The 20,421-nt window shown below is 51.7% G+C and overlaps 1 protein-coding gene across 1 annotated transcript in view; it reads right to left on the bottom strand.

Annotated features, from left to right (window-relative positions):
- Positions 1–20,421, bottom strand: part of EML5 (EMAP like 5) — a 1,456,757-nt gene that overhangs the window by 758,699 nt on the left and 677,637 nt on the right. The window contains exon 10 of the mRNA XM_085626574.1: positions 4,478–4,690. Coding sequence (XP_085482700.1) covers positions 4,478–4,690 — 213 coding nt within the window. The remainder of the gene's footprint in view (positions 1–4,477; positions 4,691–20,421) is intronic.

The raw sequence follows: 20,421 nt of genomic DNA, 5'->3' as shown, positions 1-20,421 counted from the left end.
AACGGTTATTTCATAATAAGTGTAATAAATACTGTCTTTATTACATTTTTTTACCTAGTGAATTGCTCCTGACAGTTCTGTCTAAAATGCTTAATGCTCTGTGCTGTTGGCGGGAATGGTAGTCGCGGTGCATGCGTGTTTATGTTTGATTCTGACTAAAGCAACTCTTTGTGGTTTAGGAGCTCGTGTGCTATGCCAGTGCTTTAAATGGGCTGGTTCTGTCAGTTACGGAGTGCCGGCAATTTTTTACTTTGAGAGAGGGAGAGTACCGGCACTACTCAAGACAGACGTAATACTTTTATTTGGAGAGTACCGCACTTCTCATTTCAAGCACTGGCTATCACTTATTTTGTGCTATCCTTAAACGAGACAATAGAAGGCGTGGCAGCCTCCACATAAGGCATGTAAAAGATCTAATTAAATGCTGCTTTGTACATTTGTGTGGAGAGTTGACAGATCCTTGGACTTCCCGGGGGTTACCATCCGGTCTCGATTCATAGTTGCAAATGTGTCTGCAGCATCCCATGAACCCACCAGCCTACAAAGTGGAGGCTCAATCTACAAAATAAAACTATTCATTCTGCATGACCCATCGAATAGGCTATTGCTCGGTGCAAATGAACTAAAGGCACTTTATACTGAACCTCATATGGAGAATATAAACATGTCTTCGCCAGACTTTTTCTCTGTGCAGAAACCTTGAAAAATCTGTTTCTGGCAAAGACTGAACATCCGAGAGGTTTTGCAATATAGAGAGCGGTCCAGCTCCTTCACAGCCATTTTGAGTGGCTTACTTATTCCGATAACAACTAACCATTGCGGGAAGGCAGCCGCTGTTTATTTTTGCATTGCGCTTTCACTTGCCTTGTTAGTGAAAAAACAGTCTTCGTTGTGGAGGAGACAAATATTGATCTTGGAGAAGACCGCCTTATTGGCTCATCAACACAGTCAGAGAAGATTGGATCTGGAGCCTCACAAGGTGGACACACAGATGGCTCATGGTGGAAATGAAACAGTGGTGAATGAACCACCAGGAATGGCAAAGTCTAAACCCAACTTATGAAAAGATGCGGAACCAGGTTACATAATTGGGGATACTATAAAGTGGCTCATTTTTTATTAATGGGTATTACTAATGCACCAGGGAGCAGAGTATGTACTTATGCATGAGGAAAAAGAGAAGCAGTAGGGATCCATATTATGGCGGAAATTACCTTATGAGTGTAGGGAGAGTTCTTAATTTACATGTGGTACAACACAAACATACACTGACATGAACAGAATTCTTTTGAAGTTTTTTTTCAAGAGCTTTGGTCTTACTCCTGAGAGGTGTTTCTGAAATTTCAGGGGCACTCTTAAAGAAGCTCAGCAGTCAGGAATGGATTTTCTTGATAACTGATTAAAGTGCAAATGAGGCCAAAGAGGACACATATGCTGGGCTATATAATTTGATTAGAAAGGAAACATCCTCAAAAGCATTTTTTCGCCAGCACCTGGCAGATCCTGATATTTTGAGATTGAGACTAGCATAGTGAGTCAGGATCTAGAGGGAAAGTAAAATGACAATGACGGGGAGACTCGTACCATTTCAAGGAAGCAGGAGGGTAGGCAAACAGGGGAAAAGGCTATTGACAACTTTTCATGCTTTAGCTGCTAAAAGCCATACCAAACAATTTGAGACTCCTGCCACAAGAGGGCCACCACTCATGGGTTTAAGGGTTACATTTTAAACAAAATTTCCAGAACCCGCTACTACGGTGAGAAATACTTTTGCTTGAGGAATGCACACTTAAAATGGTAATATATGACCAAACATTAACACTTACATCAGAGAATTGGTAGAGCACTGCATCAAATAAGTGTAATCACAATAACATTCAAATGAATTACATAATTCCAAATTATGAATACAATATACTTACAATGATGGTCTGGGGTGATTTTAACACATATTTCAGTTGGTTTTGTTTGTAAATCTGACAGGTTTGTAGAATCATATTCTTTTTGGTTTTGGACTCTTATCAAGACATTTAGTTTTACACAAAAGTAACAGCAGTCTAGGTATGTGTCTCAGGTGACACATAGATTGGGCATCCACTGACCTATTTCCTCCTCTGGGTCTTCCTTGAATAATGGCTGAAACTGTGGTCTTGTTTCATGCAAAGATGTTTGGAATATAGCCCCAGGATTTCAAGTCAGACACCAATTTGTTTGCATGCAGTATCATTACTATGTTTCTCTACATGTTGTGTACTATGGCAGCTATGTCTTACTGATATAGAAATGAGGCTTAAGGTTTGTTTCACCTTTATACCGCAGTAATAATCCTTGCACATTAAGTTGTTAAAAAACACAAATATCAAATTTAGAAAAGTCAAAGGGTCTATTTAATTGTGATTATTAGTTTGAATCAAATCTATACTTCTGGAAGATTGTTTGGTTTTAATTTATCAAATGAAAATTTGAGGCAAGCTGCTTTGTTTTTCTTATATCAAAACTTCCCTTAATTTCCTTTGACAAACCTTCCAAGCCACCAGAGCACCCCAATGATCACCATAATCTGCACATCTGTTATTGTAGTGTATTATAAACAACTAACTTTGCTAATTAGTGCTCCGAATCTCAATGAATCTGCATTTTATTTTCTGGTCTAGATATTTCAGAGTAGTTTGTACATATTTTAGGTTGATTGAGGGTTCATTTAAAAGATGAAGAAATGTTATCCATGCTTCTTTAAACGACGGGACTGAGACTTACTCAAGCCAAGGATGAACATTGCTGCTTTAAGAACTATATACTTTCCAGAGGTTGCTCCTGCAAGGCCTTTAGTGTTGTTTCAGGCATTCACATGAGATTTGTCCAATACAATCTCTGAGATATAACTGATAACATTCAGAAGTTAGTTTCACTGAAAATTGACCTTTTATTAAACACAACTTTATAATTCAACAACAGTGATCAATAGGCAAACATGGAAGTATGTGTAGTTTGGGGAAATGTAAATCAAGCAGTTCCACAGGTATTCAACTGTTACTATGCTCATTTTTGAAGTTTAGGAGGTTTATCCCACTTTAAGAGTTGTAGCAGACCCGGTACATCCATGGTGTGATTGATGACACCACAATGGCATACGTGAAATCCCTGGTGACATTACGTATCACTTTAACGTTGACGTCATCAATTAACATTACTATGGATGCAGTATAATTTTTTGGGCTAGCCGATTGTTATTTTTCAATGTTATTGTGCTAAGTACTGCTAAATATTGCGATAAATACGGTGAAATCCTGATCATTGCAGTTGGGGTGTGAGTTACGGTCTGTATGGAGGGGGCATGAGGTGTGGTTTGTTAAGCTGACCATAACTGGCCAATTTCAAGTTTTTTAAAGATTTTGTTTAGTAAAAATAACTTAATTTTACCTATTTTTTAAGGGATTTTCTGAAGTTTGTAAGCATATTAATGTTTTATGATCTCGAAGGGTAACAGATTAGAATCAGGGTGGGTCAAGTTGGCCTTTCATTCTTCTGAGGTCAATAAAATGATTACTATTGATCTAGGTAACGATAAACATCTGTTATCTGTCAGTAATGCAAAAAGACCCCCTTGAAGGTGTAGGAGTGTTTTGGTAATGGCATATGTTTATGTTGAAAGTCATGGGCAGTGCATTTAGGATGTGCGTTATAGTATGCACAGTGGGGGGCGCGTGGGATGGGTGGATCAGTTCGCCAACACAATGTCAGGAGGGGTTTGGTTTTGTCTGCTAAGTAGAACTTTATTTTAACTAATATTTAAGGGAATAGAGTCTTATGAGTAGACAAAAACATAACTTACCAGTGAATTTTTTTTCAGTGAGTATACAATGGATAGACAGCGAGAGAGAGCACTCTTTGGCCATCTTCAGCTATTTTAAGGGGAATCGTGGTCAAAATGTTTTTTTAAAAATCAACAGTTTTTTCACAATTTTTCAAGATTTACTGGAGGACTCTTAGAGGAGAGTAAGGATTGAACAGTATGCCCAAATAACTTGAACGTTTCATTAGTGCCCCATGAAAACTACTGACATTTAAGCCAATTTATGTGTAAAATTGCGCTAAGATGCATTATTTAGCCTAGTTTGTTTTCTCCAAAAACGTCTCTAGGTGAGAACACCTCTGACCCGCCATAGTAGACATGTTTCTCGCCTGCTAGGTTCAATTCGAGGCAGTTATTCTACACTCATCATTTTCAAAGTCCACCTGCCACCACTGAAGTTCGTCTCCCAATCCGAAACAAATGTCCTCTTCTATGAAAGTAGTCATTCACTGTTTAAAGAAAGTAGATATTAAACGGTTTCAATCGGACCCTAAATGAAGCACAAGTGTTGTTTTCGTCTATAACAATAGCCCATTTACATGATTAATACCCTTCAGCAGGTTACCATAAGAGCAATGTACTTTGCTTTAGCGTTTTTTTTTAAATACAGCGAAAAACACATACCTTTTCTCACACATGGATAGCGAAAAAGCTTCACAACACCGTAGTCATCGGCTGTAACTAATACTTGACCGGCGAAATTTGCATCTGTGGAGTTAATATCATTGATTTCGGAGTATTTAGGCCAGATCCCATTCACCTCAAGGCCAGTAACACATGTCCATGTTGCCCACTGAATGCCCTTCATTTCTTCTTTGTTTGCAACTTCCTTTCCACCTAAAATACAATTGGAAAATCTAATATAAGCATTTGTTTATGCAGATTATGTGCTATTTGCAGCAGGAATCAAGACCATCTGATCACAGCAAACGTCTTGGAAATTACTGTAGTAGCAGAAGATGCCATTACATGTCTATTTGTAATGACCATATGGTGACCTATTATTTGGTACAGTTTGCCACAACTGTGCACAACTTCAAACGACAAAAAAGCATTGGCAAAGCCAATAGGTCGCACCTATGTTAGACCTTTTGGCTTTGTCAATGTATTCTAGCCATGCTGTACAGCAACGTGGCTGCTTTGCAGCATGGCAAAAAGTTTATGTAGTGGCAGAGAGAAGAGTGGTGTAGAGTGGAGTGGCATGGAATATGGAGTGGAGATCCGTAGAGTGGCATAGAGTTGGGGGGTGGCATAGAGTGGAGTGACATAGACTGGAGCGTGTGGAGTAGAGTGGCAGGGAGTAGAGTAGCGTAGAGTGGCATGGAGTAGAGTGGTGTAGAGTGGCGTAAAGTGGAGTGGCAAGGAGTGGAGAAGTATAGAGTGAAGTGGCATTGAGTAGAGTGGCGTAGAACAGAGTGGTGCATAGTGGCGTTGAGTGATTGGTGTACAGTGGAGTAGAGTGGCGTAGAGTGCATAGAGTGGTGTGGAATAGAGTGGCATAGAGCAAAGTGGCATAGAGTACTTACAGCAAAGTGAAGTAAAGTGGCATAGAAAAGAGTGGCATAGAAAAGAGAGGCATAGAGAGAGTGGCACAGAGAAGAGTAGAGTAGGACACAGTAGAGCAGCACAGAGTAGAACAGCACAGAGTAGAGTGGCGCGGAGTAGAGTGGCACGGAGTAGAGTGGCACAGAGTAGAGTGATACAGAGTAAAGTGGCGTGGTGTACAGTGGCGTAGAGTGAAGTGGCATTGATTGGAGTGCATAGAGTGGCACTGCATAGAGAAGCATAGAATAGAGTGGCATAGAATAGAGTGGCATAGAATAGAGTGGCACAGAGTGGGGTAGAGTGAGGTGGAGTAGAGTTCTGTAGAGTGATATTGTGTGGAATGGAGTAGCATAAAGTGGAGTAGTATATGATTGAATGGCATAGAGTGGCATGGCATACAGTGGAGTTGCATACAGTGGATAAGAGTAAAGTGGCAGAGTACAGGCATAGTGTGGGGTGGCGTAGCGCTGACTGGTGTACAATGAAGTGACAAAAAGTGGACTGGTATAGACTGACCGGTGAACAATGGAGTGGCATAGAGTAGACCAGTGTTGAGTGGCATAGAGATTAGTGGCATATTATGGGGTAGAGTGGTGTGGAGTGGCATAGAGTGGGGTGGCGTAGAGGAGAGTGTCGTACAGTTCTACAGAGTGAAGTGGTGTTGAGTAGAGCTTAGTGGCACTGAGTGGGGCAGAGTGACGTGGAGTGGCATTGAGCAGTGTGGCGTAGAGTTTAGTAAAGTAGCATGGCATAGAGTGGCATAGGGCAGCGTAAAGTGGAATTGAGTGCCATGGAGTGGCGCAAGGTGGAGTGGCATTTAGTAGAGTGGCGTAGAGTTTAGTGGCATAAACTGGGGTATAGTGGCATGGAGTGGCATAAAGTAGAGTGGCAGAGTGGCGTAAAGTAGAGTAGCGAGGAGTGGAGCAGTGCGGAGTGGTGCAGCGTACAGTAAAATGGTGTTAAATAGAGTGGTGTACAGTGTAGTGTCAGTGCCATAGAGTAGCATTGTAGAGTAGAGTGGCATGGAGTGGTGTAGACTGGAGTAGGGCGACAGAGTGCAGTGGTGTAGAGTTGCTTAGAGTACAATAGATTGGCGTAGAGCGGAGTGTCAGTATGTAGTGACGTAGAGTAAAGTAGCATAGAGTAGAGTGGCATAGATTAATACAGTTGCAGTGACATGAACTGATTAATAATAAAGAAAACCCAATGTAAAATAAAAGCCCATCTTGTGAAAGCAAGAACACCCAATGTGAAATAAAAGTACATCTTTTACAAGTATTCTTCACAATGAAAGTGGCATAATTTGAAAGCATGTCACCCTTGTTTTGTAAATATAGAGTATCATTTAATGTGCCTGAGTGGTGCCTCAATATTACAAGAGCGTGAAAGAGATGACAGATAGGGTGAAGGCAATATAAATAAGAAGTTTTATGCCAGTGTTAAAAGTAGGAAAGTGCTTTGCATGTCCAGGAACAATATGGAAATGCTTAGGGAACCAGAATTTGCAATGCAATAGGATTCACGTTAACGAGAGTTTCATAAATGCAACACCTATTGTATTACAAATGCTAGTTTGTAAAAACGCCCATTCGGCGCTTTAACTTTGATATCAGCTGCGCCCCTTCTCTTTAGATGAGCCGTGTCTGAAGAAAGGGGCGTGGCTGCCATTAAAATGAAAGCACGGTACGGGACACTTTTACATAAAAAAAGCATTTAGTTGTCAAGTTGAAAAACAAATGCTTTTTTTTGTAAATGCGCCCCATGCTGCGCTTTCACTTTAATGGTGGCCGCGCCCCTTTCCTTAGACTCAGCTCATTTAAAGAAAGGAGTGCAGCCGACATTAAAGTGTAAGAGCGGCATGGGGCAATTTATAAAAAAAGAATTAAATAAAGAGTTGGAAAAAAAACGTGCAGCAGCGTTTGGAGCATCAAGTAAAGCAAAGGCACGGTCGCCACTATCAGCATGGCGTGCTGTGCTATGTAAAAAAATAAATAAAGCTGTAGCGAGAGAGCATGTCCTGCCTGAACAGCAGGCATGTGAAAAACATTAAATGAAATACTTGCTCCGAGGCTGTAATTAAAGCCTACCGAGCAACAACACATGTAGAAGGGGGTGTCCTCATGAAAGGTTACAAATGAAAACAAGGTGGTACTAAGGAGGGCCTAATATGCCTATTTACGAACCAGAAGCCAGCATTTACGAAGGACAATGACACAAGCCAATGACAAATATGGGCGGAGAGTGGACGGGGCTTCAAGTGCATACTCCAATTCAGCATGCTCCGCAGAGCAGCGCATGCACTGCCCAGGCTCGACCTAAAAACACTGCACAGCAAAAAAAGACTAGAAAGAATAAAGATGAGGAATAACACATACTTGGCCCATGCTCCCTGGAGGAGCTAACACCAGAAAGAAAGGAAAGCCTATGAGATTTAAGCAATAGAATGATTGCAAATGAGAGTGACAACAGAAACAACCAATGGTATGCTGTGGGCAGGTTGTAAGCCCACTGAATAGTAAAGAATTTTTCTCGCACCACAGCACGTGTGCTGTGTAGGCGTGACCTAAAATGGTAAAGTCTGTTTTCAGTTTTCAAATATACACTATATTGATGGGGCGTGGCCAACTGCCAAAGGAAATGGCCGCACGGTAGCTTCACTCCGTCGCGCCACTCCTTAATCTATCCTGAATATAGCTGATTGCCCTGCACGGAAAAGTCCGCTGCAGTGCTCATCTGGCCCCCAAGATGCGCCGACCTGCAGAACCGAACATCGTCCCGATCGGAGGCTCCAGTGCGGAGATCGCCGGTGGGACCAACATCGTGTGGCCTGTGGCCGTAGAGCGAGCTGTCCTGGCCCTCGGCCGCGCCCTACTACTCCACGCCGGGGCTGTGGCGTGCTTCTGGGCCTTCCGCCTAGACCGGGGGACCGTGCTGCGCCTGAGGATCGGCTGCGGCGGAGCTGGTGAGTTCCTGTCCCTCCGCTGGTCCGACGACTAATTGCCTGTGTGGGCACAGACGCCTGGGGCTGGCGGCAAATTGCAAGGGCGGTGGCGGAAGCGGCTTGGGGCCCATGGAGGCTCTTTGACCAGCCCTGCTGACCTGGTAGGACACCTTACCCTCGGCCTTCTACCCCCCCTCACACTGCCTCTCCTCGCAGGCCCAGTTAGTTGTGTATAGCACTAAGGCCGGTGGCTGACAGAGGCTGGGCCTGCAATATTGACTTGTGAACATGGCGGCTGATTCAGCGCTTATGAGGCCGTGCTGAAACTGCCCTGTGTCGCCGTGTGGGGCCCGGTTTGACGACAGGGCTGCCATGCTGCAGCAAACCGTGAGGGAACGTTTCGAGGTACACAACCCCGTGTTGGATGTAACGACCTGTAGCCTCAGTGTGGGGGGGCGCCGGTGAGTTAAAAATAGACTGGTTCCAACTGGCGGTGGGGGACAGAAGCACGCTGTTCACGGACATAGCCTCTACGCAGTTTCAAAGTTGGTGGAGGAGACTCCAAGTAGCTGCAAAGTGGGGGAGACAACATTGTGCGTCCTATCGAACTTAGGCCGGGGTCCTATCCATGTCCCAGTCATGAGGCCCGAGACGAAAGCGCAGTTGTATGGTTCAAGGCCGGTGACGCCTCAGTGACTACGGAACCGGCGGGTACTCCCCAGCAGAGACGATCACTGGGAGGGTTGTGCCAACTACCGAAACCTGACAGGCCGGTGGGGGATCCATCCCTTGCGCAGGCGGCAGTGAGTAGCCGGTGAGGCCAGTCCTTCCACTATCCCGCACCACCTCACGGCTTTGATATGGCTAGAGGCCGCGGTGGCCGGATGTCGCTTCAATCCAAACTGGAGAAATACGGGTGGCAGAAGGGTCAAGATGAGCCACAAATCAACCCCAAACCCGGTGGAGATCAACCGGAACCCACGTTGCAGGATGTCTTAACCGCTATAATGACTGTACGCACCTCCCTGGAAGGCAGAATAGACACGGTGGCCTTAGAGGTCGCCCTGATCATAGCTGACATGCTAAAAATGGCCGAACGCGTCACCGAAGTTGATACTACGACTCAAGACCTAAAAACCGACTCAGACCTCCTCAAACGCCAGGTGTTCGACCTCCAGACTGCCCAGGCAGGGCTTGAACGGCAACTGGATGACTACGAAGGATGAATGCGTCGCAACAACGTTCGCATTGTGGGATTGCCTGAACGTGCCGAGGGGCAGGCAGCAGACATTTTAGTCGAGGAGTTGATACTTAAGCACCTACAGCCCAAGGAGTTGTCTAACTACTTCTCCATTGAGTGGGCGCACCGGGTGCCGGGCGGGATGCCTAAGCCTGGTGCGCCGCCTCGACCTTTGCTAGCCAGAGTCTTCAACTTCCGAGACAGAGACATTACACTGTGTTGGAAGGCGGACCCCGAGGAGTCGGCGAGACCACCAAGGGGGGCCCTCCCACTGTATGAAGTAGCCGAGCGCTGCCGAGAAGTCTCCTGAGAGATCCTTCTCCTATCACGTACTAGCACAGTAACACCACCACACAGGACTCAAGGAGGTTGTCTTAAGACAAGCAATGCTTTATCATCAATCAGAAGGTTACGAGGTCAATATTTACACGATGGGATCAAGGGATCCACCAAAAGTCTCAATGTCTCTTTGGAAGGGTAGGGGTAGCGGGACAGTCTTTGGCAGAGATGCGGTACGAGGGTACCTGGGGCCCAGTTCTTCTCCTCAAGCTGGAGGACCTCCGGATCTCGGAGGGGTCGAGCCGCGACGGCGTCAGCAGGGCTCCGGCGTACAGTTCAGGGAGAGCCGCGATTCAATCAGCAGGGCTCTCAAGGTGGTTTCTGCTTAGCTCGAGCCGCGACGTCGTCAGCAGGGCTCCGAGGAAGGTTTCAGCGAGGGTGGGCCGCGACAGCGTCAGCAGGGCTCCGATGTTCCGGGTGGCTTCAAAGTGTTCACAAGAAGGAGCCGCGACGCAGTCCGCAGGGCTCGTGATGGTTCCGACAAAAGTTCTTCTCCGTAGGGTCAGCCGCGATTCAATCAGCAGGGCTCTCGACTCCGGGATACAACTGCCGATCTGTGGCGGGGTCACCCCAGATATAGGACTGGAGCCCTTTGATGTCCGGACCCAGGCGCCCGAGGGGGGAGGAGAGGCCGGGTGGAGGTGGCCAGACGCCCAGCAGGAGAGGCGCCAGGCCCAAGAGATCTGCCGGCCGATCACACCTAGGGATGGGAGGACAGTTGGGGGTCCCATCGATGCTGTCCTCCGCCGGGGGCGATGAATGGTCCCTGCGGTACCCCCTGGCCAGTTCGTGGTGCCTTGATGTCGGGGCTTCGCTGGGGTCGGGGCCGGGTTGAGCGGGGACGCGCTGACTGGTGCATAGTGTGACGTGGATGCCAACAAGATGGCGGAGCCGTGAGGAGTATGCGACCGCGTGCCGCTCCGGGTGAAGGGTCTTGGTGCAGTTCAGACGGGTGGCCCGTGCAGGCCGGGGCGGGGAACGGGCACATTCCATAGGGTTAGGGACCACGCCACGAGGCCGGGTCCAACAGGCGTCCCCCCCAGCCGAAGGCATGGAGAGTCACCCATCTCCTTGGGGATTCTCCTCGTCAAGGCGGAAGAAGCGGGACAGGCCGTCGGCGTTGGCGTGGTCATTGCCGGGCCGGTGTTCGACGTCAAAGTCCATCCCTTGTAGCGAGATGGACCACCGCAGCAGCTTGGGGTTCTCGCCCCGCATTTGCATTAACCACCGCAAGGGCCGGTGGTCGGTCTGGACCCGGAAGTGGGTGCCAAAGAGGTAGGGCCGGAGCTTCTTGAGGGCCCACACCACAGCGAAGGCCTCACGCTCAATAGTGCTCCAGCGTTGCTCTCGGGGCAGTAGTCGTCGGCTGATGAAGGCCACTGGTCGGTCGAGCCCCTTTTCATCGGCTTGGGATAGGACAGCCCCGATCCCATACTCGGAGGCGTCCGTCTGTACCACGAACTCTCTCTGGTAGTCCGGGGCTTGCAGCACCGGAGAAGTGCACATGGCTGACTTTAAGGTGTCAAAGGCTGTTTGGCAGCGGGGTGTCCAGTGCACCTTCTTGGGCTGCTTTTTGGACGTTAACTCTGTGAGGGGGCCAACAATGCTCCCATAGTCCCGGATAAACCGCCGGTAGTATCCGGTGAGGCCCAGGAATGCCCGGACAGAGGTCTGGGTAGTGGGGGGTTCCCAGGACTGGATGGCATCTATCTTTGCTTGGAGGGGGGCCACCTGCCCGCTCCCCACTTGATGGCCCAGGTAGGTCACGGACCCGTGGCCGACTTGGCATTTGCTGGCCTTGATTGTGAGCCCGGCCCGCTGGAGGGCGGCCAGGACGGCTTTCAGGTGAAGGAGGTGCTCTGCCCAGTGGTTGCTGTACACGGCAATGTCATCTAGGTAGGCCGCGCTGAAGGCCTCAAGCCCGGCCAAAACCTTGTTCACCAGTCTCTGGAAGGTGGCCGGGGCGTTCTTCATTCCGAAGGGCATCACCCGAAAGTGGTAATGGCCATCCGGGGTCGAAAAGGCGGATCTTTCTTGGGCGCCGGGGGTGAGCTGGATTTGCCAGTACCCGGCGGTGAGGTCCAGCGTGCTCAAGTAGCGAGCGGCCCCCAGGCGGTCGATGAGTTCGTCGGCCCGGGGTATCGGGTGGGCATCGGTCTTGGTTACAGCATTCAGGGCTCGGTAGTCCACGCAGAATCGCAACTCTGGGGGGTGGCCGGGAGCTGCGGCCTTGGGCACCAGGACGACAGGGCTGGCCCACGGGCTGTCGGAGGGTTCGATGACCCCCAGGGTCAGCATCTTTGTTACTTCGGCCTGGATGCAGGCCCGCACTCGGTCAGGCACCCGGTAGGCTCTGTGTCGCACGGGGGGGCTCTCCCCGGTGTCGACGTCGTGGACGCACCAGTGGGTCACCCCCTGGGTGAGGGAGAAGAGGGCTGCGTAGTCCCGCAGCAGTCGCTGGCAGTCATTGCGCTGTTCTGGGGTTAGGGAAGAGGCGAGTTGGGCCCCTTCGATCGATCCATCCTGAATGCTGGACTGCAAGAGGTCGGGCAGGGGTTCGGAGTCGTCCTCGCCCCCCTCGTCGGTCGCCAGCAGCAGGCTCAGTTCGGTCCGGGCAAAGTGGGGTTTTAGCCTGTTCGCATGTAAGACCCGGAGGAGGTTCCGGGGGGACTCTAGGTCGACCAGGTAGGTGACGGGACTTTTCTTCTCCACTACCTTGAAGGGCCCGGTCCACTTGTCCTGGAGGGCGCCGTGTTCGACCGGGGCCATGACCCATACCTTCTGTCCGGGCTCGAATTCTACGGTAGAGGAGTTCCGATCGTACCACCGCTTCATGTCCTCCTGGCTGGCCTCGAGGTTGGCTTCGGCCATGGCTCGGAACTTGCGGGTCTGGTTCCGGAGAGTCAGGAGGTATCGGTAGACGTCAGGAGGGGCGCCTTGGGGCTTCATCTCCCAACCCTCCTTGACCAGGCTGAGCGGTCCGCGGACCGGGTGTCCATACAATAGCTCGAACGGGCTGAACCCCAGGGACTTCTGCGGGACCTCCCGATAGGCAAACAGGAGGCACGGCAGCAGAACATCCCATCTCCGCCTGAGGGGCTCTTCCAGGCCCTGGATCATCCCTTTCAATGTTCGGTTGAACCGCTCAACCAGTCCGTTCCCCTGAGGGTGATAGGGGGTCGTGAACTTGTATGTGACCCCGCACTGCTGCCACAGGGACCGCATGTACCTGGAGATGAAGTTCGTGCCGCGGTCGCTCACCACTTCGCGGGGAAATCCCACTCGGGAGAAGATCCCCATCAAGGCCCGGCCTACCACAGGGGCCGTTATAGTTCTTAGCGGGACCGCCTCCGGGTACCGGGTGGCGTGGTCCACGAGGACCAGGATGAAGCGGTGGCCCAGGGCGGTTTGGGGGTCCAGGGGCCCCACAATATCGATTCCGACCCGTTCGAACGGGGTGCTGACGGCTGGAAAGGGCTGGAGGGGGGCCTTGACCCGACCCCCCGTCTTCCCGCTGGCTTGGCAGGTCTGGCAGGACCGGCAGTGGTTGTCCACGTCTTTCCGCATCCGGGGCCAGTAGAAGTGGGTCACCAGACGACTGTACGTTTTGTCTTGCCCCAAGTGTCCGGCGAGGGGCACATCATGTGCCAGGTTGAGAAGGAACTCCCGGAAGCGGAGGGGGACCACCAACACGCGGCTGGCCCAGAGTTCTGCCACTTTCTGTTCGCTGTACAACAGGCCCTCGGCCCAGTAGACCCAGTGGGTGCCGGTCTGGTCACCGTTGGCTTGCGCGGTCGCCTGTTGTCGGACCCCTTCAAGAGAGGGACAGGACTGCTGTTCCTGCTGGAACTGCTCTCGGGTGGGGCCCCCTTCATGTCGCCATTGTGTCAGTTCTGGTAGTGCGCTCGGGGACGCCATCTCTTCGGGGGAGGATTCGCTGGGTCCAGGGTCGGTGTCCGCCTCCTCCTCGCTGCTGGTGGTAGGGGGTGTGAGCCCCTCGGCTGGGGCAGCCCCGGAGGTCGGGGATGAGCTGGAGGCCCGGGCGGTCATGGACCGGGTGATGGCGCAGGCCCAGTCAGCCAGTCCCAACATCCGGAGGTGCTCCCGGCGCTCCACTTGAGCCCAGGGGGAACTCTCCAAGTCGTTCCCCAGGAGACAGTCGACAGGGGCGTTGTCGCGCACCGTCACTTTCAGCAGGCCCGTCACCCCTCCCCACTCGAAGGGGACCAGGGCCATCTGGCACAGGCTTTCACTGTTGTCGGCCGTCCGTACGGGGCACAGGACATTCGGTAGAATCTGTTCAGGGGTCACCAGGTGGCAGCGGACAGCGGTGATACTGGCGCCTGTGTCACGAAGGGCTTCGGCCCGTTGTCCATTGACCGTGACCTGCTGCCGGTACTTCTGGGTGTTGCTTGGGATGGGGGTGCAGGGTACCATTTCTCGGCTACCCAGGCAGACCAGGGACATGGCTGCAGGCTCCCACTCAGTGTTTCCTCGGTCGAGGGCCTCCTCTTCCTCTTCTCCTTCTCCCAGGGCAGCGGCCGCCAGCTGTCGGGGCGGGGGCCCGCCGGTCCCGTTTCTTCGGTTCAGGGGGCAGACCGGATCGCTGGCATAGTGTCCGGTCTGTTGGCAGCCGTAGCAGGTCACTGGTGGCCGTGGTCCGGGTCTGGCCGGGGGCGCCCCCCTTCGGGCTAGGCTCGGGGAGAGTTGTTGCTGCGGTGGCCCTCGAGGGGGGCTCCTGGGGGCCCCGGCGGGAGGGTCTCGGTTCCTGTTCGGCCCTCCCCCTCCACCGCGCTGGCGGGGGGGTCCGGTGGGGTTCCTCTGGTACTCCCCCATTGAGTTCCGGGGGACCCGGGAATTGACCCATCGATCGGCCTCGACGGCGAGTTTTCGTGGGTCGGTCATTTTGCTGTCGAGGAGGTGCTGTCTCAGTTCCACAAAGCAATTGTTGGAGAGGTGCTCCCACACGATGAGGTCGACCAACTGCCCGTAGGTAGTGACTTTGCTCCCTTTGATCCACCCTTCTAGGGCCCGACTGAAAAAGTCCACATATTCCACCCAGGTGGTGCCCGGGATTTTCTTGCAGTCTCTGAACCGCTGGCGGTACATTTCCGCGGTGAGCCCGTAGCGGGTGAGCAGGGCCTCCTTCATGTGATCGTAGGAGGTCATCACCTCCTCCGGCAGCTGGAGCAGCGTGTCTCGACCCTCACTCAGGAACCGCCCCCACAGGCCCGCCCCCCAGTCTTTTCAGGGCACCCGATGAGAGGTCATGGCCACCTCGTAGGCCTTGAACCATTGCTGGATGTCGTCATTCTTGTAATACTCCTTGACGACCTCTTCCGGGATATGTACCTTGGTCTCGGAAGGCGGTAGAGTGTCTCTAGTACTGGGGGTGTTGGTCCCTCCGTTCTTGGCCTTGATCTCGAGCTCCTTGAGACTGCGCTCGTGCTCAAGAGTCAGTTTCTTCTCCTCCAACTCTCGGTGTCGTCTCTTCTCCTCGATCTCCTCTTGAAGCCGTAGCTGTTCTAGGGCCAGTTTCTTTTCTGCCAGCTGGAGTTCGCCGTCCAGCCGCAGTCGTGCTAGCTCTAGCTCGTGGCTCCGGACCTTCTCCCGCTCTCGTATTTCGTCTTCGGAGAGGCCGGTTTCTAGGCTCTTTCTTCCTCCGGTTGCCGGAGTCAGTGCGGTTGCTGTGGTCTCAGTCAGGGGCAGGGGACCTTCTTCCTGGGAGGGGCCTGCCCCGGCCTCCCACCATGCCCTTAGAGCCTTCTGCATCTCTTCTTTGGTACCTAGGCCGGTGGTTGCAATGCCTTTGTCCTTGCAGAACTGCTTTAACTCTTTGTGCGTATATTCCTCCAGCCGTTCGGGCTGGAACTCCATTGTCGCGTTGTTTTCCTGGCTGCTCATGATGCTGTTCGTTTGGATGGGTAGCTAGTGGGTACTGGCTGGTACGTATGCGTTCGGCTCGGATCCCGTCGCTGGCCACCAAATGTTGGAAGGCGGACCCCGAGGAGTCGGCGAGACCACCAAGGGGGGCCCTCCCACTGTATGAAGTAGCCGAGCGCTGCCGAGAAGTCTCCTGAGAGATCCTTCTCCTATCACGTACTAGCACAGTAACACCACCACACAGGACTCAAGGAGGTTGTCTTAAGACAGGCAATGCTTTATCATCAATCAGAAGGTTACGAGGTCAATATTTACACGATGGGATCAAGGGATCCACCAAAAGTCTCAATGTCTCTTTGGAAGGGTAGGGGTAGCGGGACAGTCTTTGGCAGAGATGCGGTACGAGGGTACCTGGGGCCCAGTTCTTCTCCTCAAGCTGGAGGACCTCCGGATCTCGGAGGGGTCGAGCCGCGACGGCGTCAGCAGGGCTCCGGCGTACAGTTCAGGGAGAGCCGCGATTCAATCAGCAGGGCTCTCAAGGTGGTTTCTGCTTAGCTCGAGCCGCGACGTCGTCAGCAGGGCTCCGAGGAAGGTTTCAGCGAGGGTGGGCCGCGACAGCGTCAGCAGGGCTCCGATGTTCCGGGTGGCTTCAAAGTGTTCACAAGAAGGAGCCGCGACGCAGTCCGCAGGGCTCGTGATGGTTCCGACAAAAGTTCTTCTCCGTAGGGTCAGCCGCGATTCAATCAGCAGGGCTCTCGACTCCGGGATACAACTGCCGATCTGTGGCGGGGTCACCCCAGATATAGGACTGGAGCCCTTTGATGTCCGGACCCAGGCGCCCGAGGGGGGCGGAGAGGCCGGGTGGAGGTGGCCAGACGCCCAGCAGGAGAGGCGCCAGGCCCAAGAGATCTGCCGGCCGATCACACCTAGGGATGGGAGGACAGTTGGGGGTCCCATCGATGCTGTCCTCCGCCGGGGGCGATAAATGGTCCCTGCGGTACCCCCTGGCCAGTTCGTGGTGCCTTGATGTCGGGGCTTCGCTGGGGTCGGGGCCGGGTTGAGCGGGGACGCGCTGACTGGTGCATAGTGTGACGTGGATGCCAACAAGATGGCGGAGCCACGAGGTGTATGCGACCGCGTGCCGCTCCGGGTGAAGGGTCTTGGTGCAGTTCAGACGGGTGGCCCGTGCAGGCCGGGGCGGGGAACGGGCACATTCCATAGGGTTAGGGACCACGCCACGAGGCCGGGTCCAACACACTGCAAACAGCGAGCTCGGCCCCGCCGCTTGTTGTGGACAACAGCAAAATCTCTTTCTTCCCAGACTTCACTCTACGTTTGAAGAAACAACGAGGCCGCTTTCTAGAGGTAAAGCGTGCACTGCGTGATCACAAATGCAACTACGCCATGCTCTTCCCCGCTAAGCTGCGGGTTGAATCCGAGGGGAAAGTATGGTTCTTTACTAGGCCTGAGGACGCCTGGGACAGGCTTGATAGCTGGAGAACAGTTGGCAAGCGACACGGCAACGCAGGTAGAGGTAATGCAGTAGCAAGGGGTCGAGTCCAGGGCCTGGTTCGTCACCAAGGGGAGAGATGTCGACGCAGAATTCGTCTGATTAGAGACTGACCGATTGTGGTCGTAAGCTGTAGATTGGTGGGCTATTCCCACAACCAGAATGTGATCGGGGGGGCTGTCTTCTCTGGTCTGATTTTAAGCTGCAATGATTGCGTACAGCGTAGTGGTCATTCTTACTTCCAGAGCTGGGGATCTCCAAAGGACTATATTAGAAGTTACTTGTAACGTGTGTATGACTTATTTTGGGGGTAATGGTTAGTGGGTATTGCTTTTAAGCGCAGTCTGTCATTGGGAGTGGGGCTGGACCACGTTCCTCAGAGTTTCAAGGGTGGGCAATAGGCACTCTGCAAAGTTGGGGAGGCGGGAGGTATGATGCCCATCGTGCAGGGAGGCAGCATGGGGGGGGTTTCAGTTGTTTTGATTGTTCTATTATTGTGATGGTCACGATGCAATGTATAACTCAAACTATGGTGTACTCAAAGCATGCAGCTGTTGAGCGCTGGCCTGATTGTATAGATTTGCTACAGAGGCAGGCAGGATCCCATTTCTGACACATACCCTATGTCTGCTGGCTATCGCATTCTTACTTGGAATGTCAACGGGTTGGGGGATAAGCTAAAGAGAGGCATTGTGCTCCAATACCTTAAGAGACAGGTCGCAGACATCGTCCTTCTGCAAGAGACTCATCTCATTGGTAACACCTGCAAAGCACTTGATCGCTGGGGCTATAAATTGGTGGGTCATGCCAGCTTTATGGGTGGTTCCAGAGGGACAGGCATCCTCATGGGCAAAAACTGTCCATTTATAATACACAGCAGGTGGACTGATCATCCTGGTAGAAATGCTGCCATAGCAGGGACTTGGGTGGGGACGCCCTTCAATGTTCTCTCACTCTATGTTGCCCCGCACTGAATACTTCTACACTAGCCGACCCAAGTAAATTCTTATTAGATCTCCCAACCGGCACACTGATACTGGGGGGTGACTTGAATCTGGCTGTAGACGGTATTGTGGACCGCCGCCCCCCCTGCCCCCGACCTGACCCGCAGGACTCTTCCCCACTGAGGGACTTTCTCCTGGCTTTTGGCCTGCTTGACCTATGGCAACATTTCAATCTCACAGGGCAGAACTTTACCTTTCAATCAGGGGTGCATGGCAGTCAATCCAGAACTGACTATGTATTTACGCACAATGATGACCTCTCATACTTTACTGAAGCCAAACTACTAGCGCGTGGCATCCCAGACCACTCCCCGGTTCTCACCCAGGTTGCCATACCGCAGAGACAAAGCCGCTTAACTTTAGCTATAACTCCGTGGATCTTGAAGATCCCACAGGTTAAAAAGGCCCTGGTGGAAGGGGTGGAGCACTATTTTGCCGAAAACACACATTCAGTCCGGTCCTCATGTATGTTGTGGGGAGCCTTTGGGGCTGTAATTATGGGCCAGGCCCTCTCATTGAAGGTGGGATATAAAAAGGAACAGATGGCCAGATTAGAAACTCTGAAGGGGGAAATCAGGGGATTAGAAGACGAAGTTGCAACGCAGGACAACGCACAGCTTGCCCACACCAGAGTGTCAAATGTCTAGACTATCGCCTACTGGCGGCAGATTCAGTTAAGGCTAAGCATAAAGCAACCCAGCATAGGGTATACGAGTTGGACGATGCCACTGGTAAAATTCTTGCATGGCTGAAACGGCCAGAGGCGGCTCAGCGATGGATGCCCCTCATCGAGACCGACGCTGGCGAATCGGTGACGGATCCAGTGCAAATAGCTGAGACCTTCGCCTCCTATTTTACCACTATATACTCCTCCGCTACTCGCACTACCTCGCAGGACTCACAGGACCTCCTACCTGATCCCGGTAGCGGTGCTCACTTAGGATGATCAGGATGCTTTAGAGAGTGATCTTACTGAGGAGGAACGAACGACAGCCATAGGGGGAATTAGGTCGGGGAAGGCTATGGGTCCCACAGGGCTTCCAATAGAGCTGTTTAAAATAGTGTCCTCCACGATAACACCTGCCCTGCGAGCCATGTATTTAGAGAGCTATCAAGTTGGGTCTTTGCCCCCCTATCTGATGTTAGCTTCCATAGTTGTAATACACAAACCGGTTAAGGTGGCGACGCGTTGCGACTCTTATCGTCCAATTTCATTGTTGTTAGCAGAGGCCAAAATGCTGGCCAAGGTACTGGCCAATCGTCTTTTGCCAATCATAACCCAACCTGTCCACCCTGACCAATCCGGCTTTATGCCTGGTCGAAACACGGCTCTAAATCTTCGCAGACTCCATGGGGTGATGGGGAGAATGCATACCATCTTAGAGGATGCTGCGCTGCTGTCGTTGGATGCTAAGATGGCATTCAACACCATCAAATGGCCTTACTGATTTGCTCTTCTCAAATGCTTGGGGTTCGGGACCTGTTTTATAAAGTGGGTTAAATTGCTATACACCGGTCCAACGGCACAAGTGGTAGTCAATCAGCATACCTGCCGTAGTTTGTCTGGGGAGGGGAGGAGAACTAGGCAGGGTTGCCCCCTGTCACCCCTCATATTTGCTCTGGTGCAGGAGCCGCTGGCGACCTGGGTTAGAGGTGACCCCATGATTAGAGGAATGAAGTGGACAGACCAACACGAGGACAGGATTTCACTATATGCGGACGACGTTATGCTGTACGTGGCGGCTCCCTCAGCCTCAATCCATCGGATCTTGCATATCTTCGCAATCTTTAGCTCGCATTCTGGCTACACTATTAATTGGACGAAGTCGGTTTTGTTTATGCTGAAAGGGCCAAGTTCCCAGGCTGTATAACAACGCTAATATCACGGTCGCCACTGAGGGTTTTCACTACTTGGGAATCTACATTACCCCACACCCAGACTGATTTTATGCCGCCAATCTTCGACCTCCTTTGGTCAGGTTCCAGAAAAATGTACAACACTGGAGAACCTTGCCTCTTACCCTGCTGGGTACAGCGGCACTCTATAAGATGCTAGCTCTTCCACATTTCCTCTACGCTCTGCAGAACACCCCTCAGAGTCTCGGA

Source organism: Triturus cristatus, chromosome 9 (genome assembly GCF_964204655.1).
Source record: "Triturus cristatus chromosome 9, aTriCri1.1, whole genome shotgun sequence".
Classification (NCBI taxonomy): domain Eukaryota; kingdom Metazoa; phylum Chordata; class Amphibia; order Caudata; family Salamandridae; genus Triturus; species Triturus cristatus.
Note: the sequence above shows the minus strand (reverse complement) of the source record. Positions and strands in the feature narration are given on the sequence as shown.